At 44.6% G+C, this 16,017-nt stretch overlaps 1 protein-coding gene across 4 annotated transcripts; it reads left to right on the top strand.

Moving 5' to 3' along the window:
• Positions 1 to 17: 17 nt before the first annotated feature.
• PGAP4 (post-GPI attachment to proteins GalNAc transferase 4) lies at positions 18 to 14,708 on the top strand. Of its 4 annotated transcripts, none has more exons than XM_007968550.3 (2): positions 18 to 276; positions 10,709 to 14,708. In XM_007968550.3, exon 2 carries the CDS (start codon positions 10,786 to 10,788, stop codon positions 11,995 to 11,997), a length of 1,212 nt encoding a protein of 403 aa, XP_007966741.1. In that variant the 5' UTR covers positions 18 to 276; positions 10,709 to 10,785; the 3' UTR covers positions 11,998 to 14,708. The 4 variants fall into 4 exon arrangements, with proteins under 4 accessions (XP_007966741.1, XP_007966743.1, XP_007966742.1 ...); XM_007968552.3 differs by having other exon boundaries at positions 37 to 1,245; XM_007968551.3 differs by lacking the exon at positions 18 to 276 and adding an exon at positions 458 to 659.
• The last annotated feature ends 1,309 nt before the right edge of the window (positions 14,709 to 16,017 follow it).

The raw sequence follows: 16,017 nt of genomic DNA, 5'->3' as shown, positions 1-16,017 counted from the left end.
TTGGCGCCTTTTGCCGTCCTTTTTCCCCAAGCCGGCTTTGGGGGCCGCGGTCGCTCCGCAGCTCGCGGGTCACATGGCCCGCCTGAGCAAGGGGAGCCCTGCGCCCGAGCTGCGAGGCGGGAGGAGGTGAGGCTCGGGCGCACACCCAAACCGCGCTGCGCCCGCTCCTTCCGGGCCCCGGCGATGGCGCCTCCACCGGGATGAGCTAGCCAGCCTGGGCGATACCAGAGGCGGCCCTCGGCGCGCGCAGGGGACCGAGCTGATCGCCCCAACCCGGTAGGTTTCTGTTGCGCACTATCTGCCCAGCCCTTTTGGCGCGGTGGTCGGAGCCCTGGAGAGACACCAGAGCGCGGGGACAAGGATTAGGGGTGGCCACAGCTGGCACAAGCAGGGCAGCTGGGGGTTGGGGAGAGGCGTCGCAGAGGGCCTGTGCCCCTGGCAGTGCGCCTCGGACAGGCGGGTTGCCTGGCGGCCCTGCCCGGAGCTCCGACCGCTTCCTGCCGGAGGATTGCGAGGTCCCGCAGGGTCCCCCGCGCGGCAGGCGCCCGCGTCAGTGCGGGGATGGTTGAGTGCAGCGGGGGCGCCTCCCTGGCCCTCTCCTGCACCAGCTGCGCTGACAGGCCAACAGAAGGACGCGAGCGGGGCGCGTGCCAGTCTGGGTAAGACCCTCGCCGAGCCTAGCAGGGCCGAAGCGCCAAGGGGCCTGGCGCCTAATGGCCGCCCGCAGAGGACCCTCGCAGCGCGTCCACACCTTAGGTTCGCCTGGCGCGCCGAGAGCGCGGCCGCGGTGTTGGGTTTCTGCGGGCGACCTCGCAGCCAAGGGCTGGGGGAGGGCGACTGGGCAGAGGAAGGCGTCCTTCCCAGCACCGGGAAAAAAACAGCAGAAGGGAAGAAGCGCAGCGATGGAGACGGTCAGCTCGGCCTACGGGTGGGAAACTGAGGCTCAAGCGTGGCAGGGACTGCCCAAGGTCAGCGACAGACACTAGATCCAGTGCCCTGGACATCGTCCCCCATTCTTTTTCCAAGAGGGAGGGTTAATTAGGTCCACCTGGGCGTGTCTCACCCTCTTTCTGGCCCTTGGCTCGGGCGTCGCCAGTGTCGCACTGCGCTCACGGTGTCTTGGGGCATGAGCTCCTGCAGGGTCGTTGTGACCCGCATCCCCTGCTCGACCCACACTCTCTCCGGGGGACTACAGGGCGGCTCCAATGATGATCTCACCATGCGGACCATTAGCAATACATGCAGGTGTGTGTGCGCGTGCATGTGTGTGTTTCTCCAAGAAAACTAATCCTTTTAAGGGGAAATAGCTTTTCTTTAGGGTTGAATTTCTAGAATGCACTGCACTAGGTACTTTATGAGGTGAGAAGAGAAAACTAACATTATTAGAATTATCAGAATGCTGTAAGGATACGCTTATTAGAAAACATCCAGGAAACAAAACTCCAAAGGAGAAATAAAATAAAAATAACTTAAAACTTCAACTTCTAGATGGTTTAGATTTTCTGCATATCTTAAAATTTTCTCTATGTATACACATTTGAAGTTTTGAATCAAAAGTGTGGACCAAGAAATGGTATCTTGTCTTAATTTGCATGTCTTTGATTACCGGTAGGAATTAACACTTTTTCCTCTGTGTGGTAGCCTTTTGCATTTCTGTAGATGAGTTGATTGTTAATTCTTCTTCCCGTTTTTCAGTTGGAGTATCTTTCTCTTCCTGGTTTTTAAGCACTTTATGTGTATTACACATTAAAGTAGTAATTATTTGTCACATGTTGCACTATAGCGAGTATTTTCTGTTAATTTTTACTAGTTCTAATTCCAAATGATCTTTTGGATATTTTGGTCTATTTTTTATTTTGATGGTTATAGGGGAATATAAATTTGACAAAACTCATCAAAATATATATTTAAGCGGTGCATTGTATTGTATGTAAACTGTACCTCAATAAAATTAATTTGTAAAGGCCTAGAAAATTATGATGCTGGGTAATGAGAGAGAATCTGCCTAGTCAGATAGTAAAACCTGTTATAAAGCTTTCATAATGAAAATGACATGGCACTGGCACCACAATGCAGGAAGAGACAGCTGCCAAAATCCACAAACAGATATATATATGTAATTTAATTTGTTATAGCTATAGCAATTTAAATCACGAATAAAAAAATGGACTTAACAGGTGCCCTGTCATGTTCACCTTCCCAGTGTCTAACACAAGACTCAGTGTTTAATCGAATGCTTAATTATGATTATAAAAGTAATGCTCTTTGCAGAAGTGTAGATATCAAAACAGGATATTGCTGTCCCCATGCGCTTCATTTCTTCTTCACTAAATTATACTCCACATTAAAAATAAAATGGTCATATCTCTGCACATTTTTCTGTAATTTGCACTGACATAGTTCACATTTCTCCCTTCTGGTCTTAGTCTACTTGAGCTGCTGTAACACATTCTCAAAGAGTAGGTGGCTTAAACAACAGACACATTTATTTCTCAAACTGCTGGAAGCTGGAAGTTCCAGATCAGGGTGCCAGTGTGGTCAAGTTTTGGTGAGGGCCCTCTTCCTGGTTTACATGTGAGAGAGCAGAGAAAAGAAGTGATCTCTCCTGTCTTTTCTTATAAGGGCACTAATAAAGAGCATGCATTACTGAGGTCTGCACCCTTATGACCTGATTACCTTTCAAAGACCCTGTCTTTGAATACCATCACATTGGAGATTAGGATTTATAACACGGATTGTGGCTGGGGAGGAGGAGGACAAACGTTCAGTCCAAAGCACAACCCTAGTTAGGATTTCTTTTATGTCAACATATTTAAACCTTTCTCGTTCTTCTTAACATGTTCATAGCATACCCTTTTATGATTCTCTAAAAATCTGTTCCCTTTGCTAGGTATTTCATTTGCCTGCAGTTCTTCCTTTCTTCCTTTCTCCCTCCCACCCTCTTCCTCACTCTCTCTCTCTCTCTTTCTTTCTTCTTTCCTTTCTCTTCCTTCCTTCCTTTCTTCCCTTTCTCCCTCCATTCCTCTCCCCCTCTTTCTGTCTTTTTCTTTCTACTACAAACAAAACAGCAATGAACATTTCTCATCCATCTTTGGTAGCATGTGTTGGCATTTCTGCAGAGTAGATTCCTAGAAGTAGGATCGTTATGTCAAAGGGGATGCACATATAAAATGTTTATAGATACTGCCCAGCATACCAACATTTCCTCCAAAAACTGCACCAATTTATATGAAAGTGCCTAGTTGTTGAACTGTGCCACTCCCTCTTGAAGTAAATTAAATTCAGCTGTTAAATACAGAGATTAATTATGGAGAAAGGGATCTCTAGTACCAAGTCTTTTCACCTGAGCATTATTTTTCTGTTTATTAATGACTTTTTAAATACCCTGTGGTAGAATTTTGTAGTATATGTATATATTCTGCATATTTCTGAAATTTATTTCTAGGTATTTGGGTTATTTTTTCCCTTTTGATTGGGATTTTTTATTCCCTTAGTTCACTGGTGATTGTTTACATGAAAGCAATCATTATAATATAGGTACAGATATGAACATGTAATGCATATATATAGTACCTGTGTATATATACTTGCTATGTATATTATATATTATTTTTACATATTAATTCTGGTACCAACCATGTTTTGAAAGTCTATTGCCATTTCTAATGGTTTTTCAGTTGATTTTCCTGGGCTCCAAATTTGTGCAGGCAGTAGTGCATATTGGTTGAGAACATGGGTTCCGGACACAGTCTGCCTGGGTTCAAGTTTTGCCACCTGCTTAAAAGCTTAGTTTTTTAAAGTATAAAATGGGCTTAGTAGTCATACTTCTCAAAGGCTTTTTATGAGGATCAATAGATGAAATGCTTAGAACAGTGCCTGACACGTAAGTGCTCCACAAACATTTACAAATAAGTCCATCTCTACACAGTATATTACCAGCTCTTTGATACTACCAATTTTATAGCTGAGGACCTGAGACCCATAGAGGTCAAAGAGGCTATTTATTTGCTCAACAAGCATTGAGTGTCTTTTATGCATAGTTCTATGCTGGGTCTGTGAGGGATACCAAAGATAAATCAGACTAAATCTACTAAAAAGAGATTTAAAAGTCCAATCAGATCATAAGTCAAGGGCCATAAACAAGGCCATGGAAGACAACAGGCATCATGGAAAAACATGAGCTTTGAAATTTATACTTGTGCTTGAATTTCCTGCTTGCAACTTGGTAGCATCAGTTTTTTCAACTAAATGGGATTAATTCCATGCTATATGTAGTATGGCCTTAATAAGCGGTAGCTATAAATAGATGAGTCTGAAGTAGAAAGTGACAAATGAATGCCCTGGAGGAAAAGTTCATAGAAAGGGCCCCAGTACTTAAGGGGAAAAAAGAGATTCTTTCTGGTTGGAGAGGTTAGGGTTGGCTTTTGGAAGAGGTACCTTTTGAGCTGATTCTTGGTTGAGTTAGACAGTGTGAGGAGCAGAAATGCAGCTGGAAAGATAGTTGGAACTGGATTGTGAAGAATGTTGGCAAATAATTTGAACTTTATTCTACAGTCATGGGGGAATCATTGAATAGTTTTACAGAAAAGAGTGCCATGTTCTGACTTATGCTTCAGAGTATCAGATGGATGCTGATCAGGTAAAACATCACCATCATCTGCACAGTGTCCTATGCTGACAAAGGGCTGTCATAGCTATTGTCTCTTCATCGTCACAATGGCTTTTTTTTTTTTTTTTTTTTGAGACACAGTCTGTGTTGCCAAGCTGGAGTGCAGTAGCACAATCTCGGCTCACTGCAACCTCCGACTGCCTGGTTCAAGCGATTCTTCTGCCTCAGTCTCCTGAGTAGCTGGGATTACAGGCACGTGCCACCACGCCCAGCTAATTTTTGTATTTTAAGTAGAGACGGGGTTTCACCATGTTGGCCAGGATGGTCTCAATCACCTGACCTCATGATCCGCCCACCTTGGCCTCCCAAAGTGCTGGGATTACCAGCGTGAGCCACTGTGCCCAGCTGAAGTATCTTTTATTTTCCTATTTCACAGAGAAATAAAATAGGCTCGGAGAGATAAATGGTTTTTTTTAATACAAATTGATCGAATTAGTGAGTGTTAGGATGAGAACTGGACCCAGATCTTTTGGCTTGTGTTGCTCATTCTGGAGGTCAGAAGCTCCACTAGGAGCCTATTGCAATCAGCTGGCTTGGAGGTGCTGAGGAGGAACTAGAGTGTGACAAGCAGGAAGGCTTGACAAGGGGAAGGGGAGGGGAAAAGAGGAAAAGAGAGGCATAATAAAAGAGGCTGTAGAGGTGGGATTAGGAAGTGAGTGCATGGAGGTGAGAAGTTAGAACTAACTAGTGTTTTAGACTGAGTTGCCTGGGAAAGTGGTGGTGCCATACATATAGTGGATTTGGGAAACATAGAACATTCTTGAGCACTCATCCCCTGACTCACACCCTCGTATTGTGTCTCCCACACCCGTGGATCCTTTAGTTTAATTTTCAGAAGTTGCACTAAAATTTAACTGTTGTCGCTCCATTTATTCATCTAAGCCCTAGTTCATGTTCATTTCTCAGAGTCTGTGGCCTTTACTGTCTTCCCTGAGCCCTATACTCTAGACATGGTAACAGGTAAAGAATTCTGTTTAGGGAAGGCCTGTGTTTCAAAGAGCACATGCAAAGCATAGGTAAGAACTGGGTATTTATTGTTCTGTAGAATTGGAGCTGTAATGGTGCAATCGTTAGTAGGTCAGCTCAGAGGTGCCAGTCAGTTCACAGTGTCTCTGGAGCGTGGGCCTCAGTCTGTGACATCATGGGCAACTGGAATTCCGGAAAAAGACAATCAGAGTGGTAACATAGACATAGCCCTCTTGTCTCACCCTTATGATTGGGCTGGGAGTAAAAAAAAAAAAAAACTCCTTCCCCAAACTAGCAGTGAAAAGTCCTATGTTTTCATATCTGTTCTCCTAAGGCTATTTATCTTTCATCTTTTTGTTTGTTTGTTTGTTTGTTTGTTTGCTTTGTTTGAGACAGGGTTTTTCTCTGTCACCCAGGCTGGAGTGCAGTCGTACGATCGTGGCTCACTGCAGCCTCAACCTGCTGGGGCTCAGGCAATCCTTCTGCCTCAGCCTCCTGAGTAGCTAGGACTACAGGAACATGCTACCATGCCTGGCTAATTTTTGTATCTTTTGTTGACTCTGGGTTTTGCCATGTTGCCCAGGCTGGTCTGAATCTCCTAGGTTCAAGCCATCCACCTGCCTCAGCCTCCTAAAGTGCTGGGATTACAGGCTTAAGCCACCACATCCAGCTATTCATTCTTCTTAAAACCAGATCAGGGCCGGGCGTGGTGGCTCAAGCCTGTAATCCCAGCACTTTGGGAGGCCGAGACAGGTGGATCACGAGGTCCGGAGATCGAGACCATCCTGGCTAACACGGTGAAACCCCATCTCTACTAAAAAAAATACAAAAAAACTAGCCGGGCGAAGTGGCGGGCGCCTGTAGTCCCAGCTACTCGGGAGGCTGAGGCAGGAGAATGGCGTGAACGCGGGAGGCGGAGCTTGCAGTGAGCTGAGATCCGGCCACTTCACTCCAGCCTGGGCGACGGAGCAAGACTCCGTCTCAAAAAAAAAAAAAAAACCAGATCAGTAAGGTGAAATACATTATAGGTGCCATTGGACACCACAGCCTACTGTGCAACAATTGGTTAAATCTTCTAAGAAAATATTTTAAACAATAAACAAGAACATACTCCTGAATGACTCTATAACTCAATGTGGTTGGATTTTCAGCAAAGCAGTCATCTAATCTTGAATAAAGGATCTGATCCCAGCTCCTGTGTCCTAGGTGGGTGTGGTAGATTGCATTATTGTTCAACATGCCCCTCCCTGGAGTATATTTCTGCCCCTCCCTGGAGTAGATTTTCTGCCTCTCCCTGGAATACATAGATTTCTCCAGTCATTGGCTTCAGGTGTGGCCATGTATCTTTTGGCACTCCCTTCTTGCAGGAAAATGACATAACTCTGCTCTGTTGAACTTAAGTTATTATGTGACATGTTCCAGTCAGTGAAATGTGGGTGGAAGTGATCTGTGTCACTTTTGAGAAGTAGCTTTGAGAGCCCGCTTGTGGTGCACTATTCCCCTTTTTTCTCTCTACCACAAAACCAGCAATGTTAAAACAAAACAAAACAAAAAAAAAAAAAACAGTTCTATCTGCCTGGGTCCTAGAGTACAAACAGCAGGCAACAGAGGCACAATTGACCTATAAAGGACAAGTAATGTGAGCAAGAATTAAACCCTCGTTCTTATAAGCCACTGAGACTTTTGGGATCATTACTGAAGCCTGTCCTTATTCGTGCAGTGTGTAATGATTGGGGTTGGGGGCTGGGTCTTAAGCCCTGTGAGCATTCTAAAAAAATTTCCATACTCTCTGAGCAGATTGCTAGATGCTTTCTTTTCTCCTCAGGATTTGGAAATCGGCCTGTTGCTTTTTTTTTTTTTTTTTTTTTTCCTATTGAATCTTCACTTTCCCCTCCTTCTGCTCTGTGGGAGGAGTAAATCTTCCTGTCCCATTGTTTTGGCCAATGGATGATGAGTAGACTTGATTTGTGACACACTGAAACAAGGATGTAAATGTACCTGCATGTTTTGACTTGGCCTCTTGTGCAGCTTCCAGGCAACATAGGAACACGTGGCCAGGTGACTGTTTCTTCTGCAGCTCAATCTAGAAGGAGGGGCATGAACTAATTCTGACCTACATTCTGGAGCTGACCCCAACTGAGCCACAGCTATCCACAAACCCGTATGCAAGAAATACGTGTTATTACTTTAAGTTATGAAGATTTGAGACTGTTAATCACCCCAGCAAAGCTGATTAATATAGGCAGGGACCATGTGTCCTCTGAACCGAACGAATCCCTCTCTTTAACTTATTGTCAGTGGAACAGCAGTCGCACAGACATAATTTTAAAGTGAAGGACTATGTGAGATGTTAATGATTTTATCATCCCCAGTAGGATAAATTCCCTGGGACCCAAGGTTATCTTGATGTCAGTACTAGGTGTTCCCATTTCTTTCCCCTGTGACATATCATAGTAAGTGATAGTTCTTACTATGTGCCTGGCATTTTCCAAACTGCCTGCCCCATCTCATTGTCTCTAGTTCCCTCCTCTAGATTGATCCAGCTCCCTTGTGGTAATAGCAAAGGCAGGGATAATAGTCTGAGCAGAAAGCCACTTGAATGCCTCCTTTTCCAAGGCCAATACTGCAGGAGTGTGAGCTCAGCCCAATTCTAGTATTGGCTTCCATTAGTAGTGATGCGGAACTGGTGAGACCACGTGGATGTGCAACCACATGATTTGTTAACTCCATTGCCCTGAGCAAAGCAGAGGAAGAAGCAACCAGTCTGCAATATAATGGACGTTCACAAACCAGCAAGACTGGGGTTGCATACTATTCAAACCTCTCTTTGCTTTGTTCCCTCTTTGGGTACTATCCTGATCTCTTCGTATTAGGATAGTCTGTCTCACCTTTGAGTCCCATAGTACAATCTGCTTCTGTGGCTGAAATGAAACTTGTTTCTCTACTTGAGAAATTGTCATGTCACTGTCCTATAGACATTTGATATTCTACACAACTGTAGAGGCTAACTGCTGTAATAAAGTCCAAAAATGATTGGTGTCTAGACAGAGTGGTTTATGTGTTGCTCACAACACAGTCCACTCTAGTTTGGGAGGGTACTGGGAGGTGGGCAGTGGGAGGGACATCTGTTCCATGCAGTCCCAAAACTGGGATATGTATATACACGATTCAAGGACCCAGGCTTCTGCCATCTGGTGACTGTACCCTCCTCTAGATCCACCAGGGCTCTCCATTCAGCTGGCAGATGGGGAAAGAGAAAGTCAAAATGGCACATCTGTTCTCAACTACCTTGTCCCAGGTGTCACCCCTGTCACTTTGCTGACAAGCCCTAGTCACATGACTCCACCTGGAGAAGGCAAGCTAGGAAATGAGGTCTTTCTGTGTGCCCAAGGGGAGAGCATGGATATGAGAGCACTGGCTGAGTCCGCTCCACAGCAACCTCACGGTTCCTGGGCAATCCTCCCTTTGCAATAACTCACAAACTACACAGTTTTCCTCCAAATGTGTATAAACCTTATTATGCTTCTGAGGCAGGAGATTTACTTTCTGTACTGCAGACACCATTTAGTTTTGCATTGACCCTACTAGCAAAGGACTGGGTTTGTCCTTTTAATTCTGTTTTTTGGCAGTAGTCTGTTTTCCATCAGAACATCAGACCTGCTTACTTCTGAAATATTATTATGAGTTTGAACATATGGATAGATTATAATGGCATTTTTACTCTGCATTATTTTGCTTTCTAACGTATTTTATATTCACAGTAACCCTAAGAGATAGATATTATTATTTCCATTTTATTTATTTATTTATTTTTTTGAGACGGAGTCTCACTCTGTCGCCCAGGCTGGAGTACAGTGGCCGGAGCTCAGCTAACTGCAAGCTCCGCCTCCCGGGTTCACGCCATTCTCCTGCCTCAGCCTCCCGAGTAGCTGGGACTACAGGCGCCCACCACCTCTCCCGGCTAGTTTTTTGTATTTTTAGTAGAGACAGGGTTTCACCGTGTTAGCCAGGATGGACTCAATCTCCTGACCTCGTGATCCATCCGTCTCGGCCTCCCTAAGTGCTGGGATTACAGGCTTGAGCCACCACGCCTGGCCTATTATTTCCATTTTAGAGCTGAGAAATATAAGATATAGAGAGGTAAACTGACTTCCCAACAAGTGAGAGGTAGAGCTAGGATTCATACCAACATGAGCCTGGCCTCAGGCCCATGCTCTGAATCATTACATCACACAGCATTTTTTCCTGGACCAAACTGAGGACAACTGTCTCTTCCATATTCACCTCTGCCTTTCCTTGCCCCACCCCAACCCCTCTTCATTGAACAGCTACTCATGGATCTTCCTCCAGATGTTTCCTCCCTCCCCAAGCCTAGGGCTCTAGAGTTTGCTTGCTTATGGGAGATACTTCCTCTCATCGGTTCCCATGATCTACAAAAATAAAATGGGAGAACAATCAGGATTAAATTAATATGGAATGTTAAGTATAGTTGCTTGAGATTAGAAACATATGAATGGAAAATGACATTAAAAAACAAAGATATTTCAGAGACTCCTAAGTATTCCTTCTCTTGTTGGACAAGTTTTTTTTTTTTGGAAATTGCTATATGCACAGTTAATCAAGTATTTTCTGGGCCCTTATGCTGGAACTTGCTCTAAATCTGTATATTTCCTTTGTGCCAAGCCTTGCTTTTTGCCCCTGTTTTAAGAACCTGTTGTCTGTGTACCTGGTGAATAATGATCCTAACAGCCTACCTGGAGATTTTCTGGCACATTGTAGACCTAACTAAGTATCTTTAGGCATGGAGACTTGGTTGGATGCACTGAGATCTTGTTACTCATAGAAATGATAAACACACCCCAGAGGCTGTTAGCAGACACAACCAAAGAATGGTTTACTGCAGAAAATACTTTAAAGTCTCTAAAAGCTACAGAGCCTTGAATTATAATTTCTGGTTTGATATGTGCTGAGTTCAGTTCTTGGCCCTTGTTTTTTTGTTTGTTTGTTTGTTTTTTGTTTTTTAAAAAAAGAAAAATGTTTACCCTTACCATTCCCTACTTCCTCTCTCTTTAGGTTTGATTTCTGATGACTCTGGCCTGAGTTCCAGGATGGTTTTTTCTTGGGACCAGACATGAACAAAAGTTGACCTCATGAGCACTTCAACCTCTCCAGCTGCCATGCTCCTCCGGAGGCTGCGGCGACTCTCCTGGGGCAGCACTGCTGTCCAGCTCTTCATCCTAACAGTGGTGACATTTGGCCTGCTGGCCCCCCTGGCCTGTCACCGACTTCTACACTCTTACTTCTATCTGCGCCATTGGCATCTGAACCAAATGAGCCAAGAGTTCCTGCAGCAAAGCTTGAAAGAGGGCGAGGCTGCCCTCCACTATTTTGAGGAGCTTCCCTCTGCCAATGGCTCAGTGCCCATTGTCTGGCAGGCCACCCCCCGGCCCTGGCTGGTGATCACCATCATCACCGTGGACAGACAGCCTGGCTTCCACTACGTCCTGCAGGTGGTGTCCCAGTTCCACCGGCTTCTTCAGCAATGTGGCCCGCAGTGCGAGGGGCACCAGCTCTTCCTGTGCAACGTGGAGCGCAGTGTGAGCCATTTTGATGCCAAGTTGCTCTCCAAGTATGTCCCTGTGGCCAATCGCTATGAGGGCACTGAGGATGATTATGGTGATGACCCTTCAACCAACTCATTTGAGAAAGAGAAGCAGGACTATGTCTATTGCTTGGAGTCATCCCTGCAGACCTACAACCCAGACTACGTCCTGATGGTGGAAGACGATGCTGTTCCAGAAGAGCAGATCTTCCCAGTCTTGGAGCATCTTCTGCGGGCTCGCTTCTCTGAGCCACATCTCAGAGATGCCCTTTATCTCAAGCTCTATCACCCCGAGAGGCTCCAGCACTACATCAACCCAGAGCCCATGCGGATCCTGGAGTGGGTTGGTGTAGGCATGTTGCTGGGGCCCTTACTAACCTGGATATACATGAGGTTTGCCAGCCGCCCAGGGTTTAGCTGGCCTGTAATGCTCTTCTTCTCCCTGTATAGCATGGGTCTGGTGGAGCTGGTGGGTCGGCACTATTTCCTGGAACTGCGGCGGCTGAGTCCTTCCCTGTACAGTGTGGTTCCTGCCTCTCAGTGTTGTACCCCAGCCATGCTCTTCCCTGCACCTGCGGCCCGCCGGACCCTCACCTACCTGTCCCAAGTGTACTGCCACAAGGGCTTTGGCAAGGACATGGCACTGTACTCGCTGTTGAGGGCCAAGGGAGAGAGGGCCTATGTAGTGGAGCCGAACCTCGTGAAACACATTGGGCTCTTCTCCAGTCTCCGGTACAACTTTCATCCCAGTCTCCTCTAGGGTGCCAAGAAATGCCTTTCTGAAGTTGGCCACTTCTTGAAGATTCAAATATTGATCTCTTTATTTAGACATGGTTGCCTGCAGGTATTTCACTGTTTGCTGTTGTTAGAGATATAGGCACTGGGGCAGCTGAGGAACATGAATAAGTCAAGAGCCTTGGCTTTGGTAGCCTCCTGGCAGGAGCAGCAGTTTGCCACAGGTCCGGACCTCTCCCTCCACACAGCCACACTGCCTCATGCAGTCTGACCCACCCAGTGAGGGTGCATTTGAACCCCGGTTATATTCTCCATCTGTTTTTAAGCTCTGCTTTGTGATAGAGCTTGTGACTGCCAAAAATCTTGTGCACAGTGATATGACTGTTTTAGGATCTTAAGGGTAGGATTTTGTGAAAGGTGAGATCCTTTGGAATTGAGTTCTTTCTCATTGGGTATGAAAATGGATGTATGTTTAGAATATATGCCTAACGAGGCAGGACCATGTAGATAGATTCCATCTGTTTCCTTGACCTGGTATAATAAAAACTGATAAAAGCCGTGCAGTACCCAGCATCTTGGAGGCAGGTGATCTGGCTTTTCTGTTACCTGGCATTTTCATTTCCTGTATATCTTTAGTGCACTGATAATTGATATAGTTAATGAGAACTTTAAGGCACGACAAGATCTGGAAAAGCTTCTGAACCATCAAAGTCAGATTGCTTATGTTGAGTAGTGATTTAACATTGAACATTTCTGTACTACTCTGACTCTTTGAAAACTGGACATTTCAGAATGATATAGTGTGGATGAGCTCTTTACAAGTGGCATATCATTTTTCCTGACTTTGTTGGCTGACTGCTTACCCTCATTTCTTTTTCTTCTAGGTAGCATGATGTTATAGGAAAAAAAAAAAAAAAAAAAAAAAAGCATGGACTGAAGTCAGAAGACCTGAACTTTTATTTCAGATCTCTGCCATGCCCTAATGATGTGACCACCTTGGGCAGGTCATATAGTCACTCTGGGTCTCAATTTCTTCACCTGTAAAATGAGGGCAGTAATACTTACCTGTTAAAGTTGCCTTGAGGATTAAATGGCAGAATATATGTAAAACACCTAGCAAGTGCTTAGTCCATAGAAGACACTTGGCAAACTTTTCTCTCCTATAATAAACATATACAACTCAAGCTTATTTCAGAAAAAGATATTGGTGATGTTGTTTAAAGTATGAGATAGGGCATGGGGCTGCCACCTGTGTACCAGCTATTCCAGACCAAGCCCTGTTAGAATAAAGACTGACTTTTCATGATGACCTCTGAAGGATGTGCAGCTCAGCTTTCTAGCCCCACCTTCAGCCAAGCCAAAAAGAAGAATTGTTCATTCAAACTGGAAATGATCTCCAGCTTGGAAATGAGACTCCTCATGAGCTTATTCTAAGATCAGAGTCTGAAAATTACTTTTCTCAAAAGTTACAAATAAAGGTATTTTAACAGTACCATCAGACTTGTGACCAACAAGTTTCTTTATGAGGATGGATGATGACAAAGAGTTCAAGCAATTGTCCAGTTTGTTTCGATGCCACAGTTTGCTTTTAAATTCCCACAGGGAACTTGCATCTGGAGACCCACTCAACACAGAGGGATTACATAAAGGTTGATCACCCACACTCTACAGATGAACAATTTGAGACCCAGAGAGGCTAAACTGCTCTCCAGGTCACAAACCTGACAGCAGCATAGCCAGAATGGGAACAGAGCTCTTCTGACTTCAAGCCCCTGCACTTTTTTCTTAACCAGATTAATTTTATGAATATCTATGTGGTCAAAGTCTCTTTTGTAAAATCTGAGTATAACCTGGACTAAATCATGTCTCTGTAAGCTAAGATGGCAGAAACACATTGTCATGTTAGTTTGGGGGAACAAACAGATATAAGTATGTGTTGTAATGTTATAGTGAGCTGTTGTGTATCCCCCAGCAATGTCCAAAGTGATCAGAGCTACTAGATGACTTATTACAATGTTCAGATCCCACTCCTTCATTCCTTCTCTCCCAGTGACCTGTCTACCCCCAAGCTTTAGAACTGAACCATCTCCAACTTAGAACTCATTAGAGTTTGTTGCATTAGTGATTGGATCTCCTCATGAAAGTTTTTTGACCAATGACAGTGGAGCCACTTTAAGCTAGCCAGGCCCAAGATAGGGAAGCACTGCTGGTTTACATTTCTGCTCCTTCTAATTCAGTTCTCTATTGCATGCAGTCATTCCTTCCCTTGACTTCTCCATTATGGAAGGCTAAGGCTATCCCTCCTTGTCCAGTTTCTCTACACACTAACATGCCTTTTCCCCATGGAGTTGAACTCTGTCAGCTGTCCTTGGACATTTTCTGCAGATGCAGGCTTAGTTCTGCTCTTTTGTTCCTACTCACTTCTAAATCTTCCTCCACTTAATCCCTTATTCTTACAAGGAGTCTAATTTTTGTGTATTGTCCTTGATTAGGGCAGCTGACAGCTTTACACCAAAGCTGAAGTCTCTCATTTAAAATCCTAAGCAAGGGGCTAGAGAGAACTAAGATATCCTTCCCATATCAAGGGACATAGGTTACTAGAAGGGTGGAGGTCTCTTAACAGGCTCACTCACCTTTCAGAGTTTAAATTTTGATCAGGCTTAAGAAGCTCTCTCTTGTGACTGACTGTATTTGCATAGACATGTCTGTGAAAATAAAAGCACCCATTTTACTAAGGCTTTCTGAGAAGACTTTTATTCTTCTCTGTCTTTCTTTTTCATGAATGGATTTTTCTGATGTAGCAAATAGTATGGGCTCCCTGCCCCACCACACAGTTTTGTAGTCCCAAGGGGGCCATTCAGAAGTATTGGCTGCTGCCTGCACAAGCAACCGTGACCACAGATCCCTGGATCACAGCAATGTCAGAGCATTTATCCATCTTTTTCTGGGTTAAAAAAATTGGGGGTCACCCCTGCCACCCAAATCATCTTACCTCTCATCAGTATACCCCTGGTACAATGTGGTGATCATTCCTTCACTCTTTCCTGCCTCTTGGTCTAAAAGTCTTAGAATAAGTTGCAGAGCTGCCATGTGTGGTATTCCTGTCTGTGCTCCACTGACAACCCCAAGAACATGCAGCAACACCTGTAGCCTGAAAGAAAAAACCCAGCCTTCCCCTGAGAGAAACACACAGGGATCCCTCACACCCATCCTCCCCCAACTCCCAACACACACTGAAAACAAAACCACTAGCAACAACAAAGTAAAAAACAGCTGTGTGTGATGATGGAAAGACTTCCTCTTAGCACTTGCCATTCCCTCTGCTTGGAATGCATGTATAAAACATTGTATAGGGGCTAAAATTGTGCACTGTAACCAATTCTCAGTCCCTAGACCCCATTCTTTGTTCCTCTTCTTCCTGATTTTCTTCCCTAGACCATTTCTTTGTGTCCAGTATTCCTTTTGTTCGTAGGCAGTTCCACTGTGAGTCTTATACTCTTTCTCATTCATTCATTGCTCACTATGTGTCATGTTCTATTCTAGGTGTTGGGGATATAGCAATGAACGAAACAGAAGACCCCTGACACTGAGGAGCTCATGTTCTATGGGGAAGGTGAAGTGGAAAAAAACGCAAAAGAATAAATAAGGGAATTTCAAGAGGTTTCAAGGAAATCTAACTAGGTAATGTGATAGCAGGACCTAGGGATAGGGAAGGGCATGGACTGCTTTAGATAGGATGGGAAATCTGTTGGGGGATATTAAAATTGAACTAAGACCTGAATTACATGGAAAAATTCAGCCAAAGGAAAAGCATTCCAGAGAGAGAGAGCACGGCAGTGCAAAGGCCTTGCAGAAAGAACCAGTGTTAAAAGTCCAAGGATGAAAGAAAGCCAGTGTAGCTAGAGCTTGAAGAAGGAGGATGGGAGTGGGAAGACATGAAGGTAAGTTTGCAGGGGCCAGATCATATCAGGCCTGGAAGGTGATATAGCTGTTTAAAGTTTATTCTAAATGCAATGAGAAACCAGCTCCTAGCAAGATAATAAAT

Source organism: Chlorocebus sabaeus, chromosome 12 (genome assembly GCF_047675955.1).
Source record: "Chlorocebus sabaeus isolate Y175 chromosome 12, mChlSab1.0.hap1, whole genome shotgun sequence".
Lineage (NCBI taxonomy): Eukaryota > Metazoa > Chordata > Mammalia > Primates > Cercopithecidae > Chlorocebus > Chlorocebus sabaeus.
Note: the sequence above shows the minus strand (reverse complement) of the source record. Positions and strands in the feature narration are given on the sequence as shown.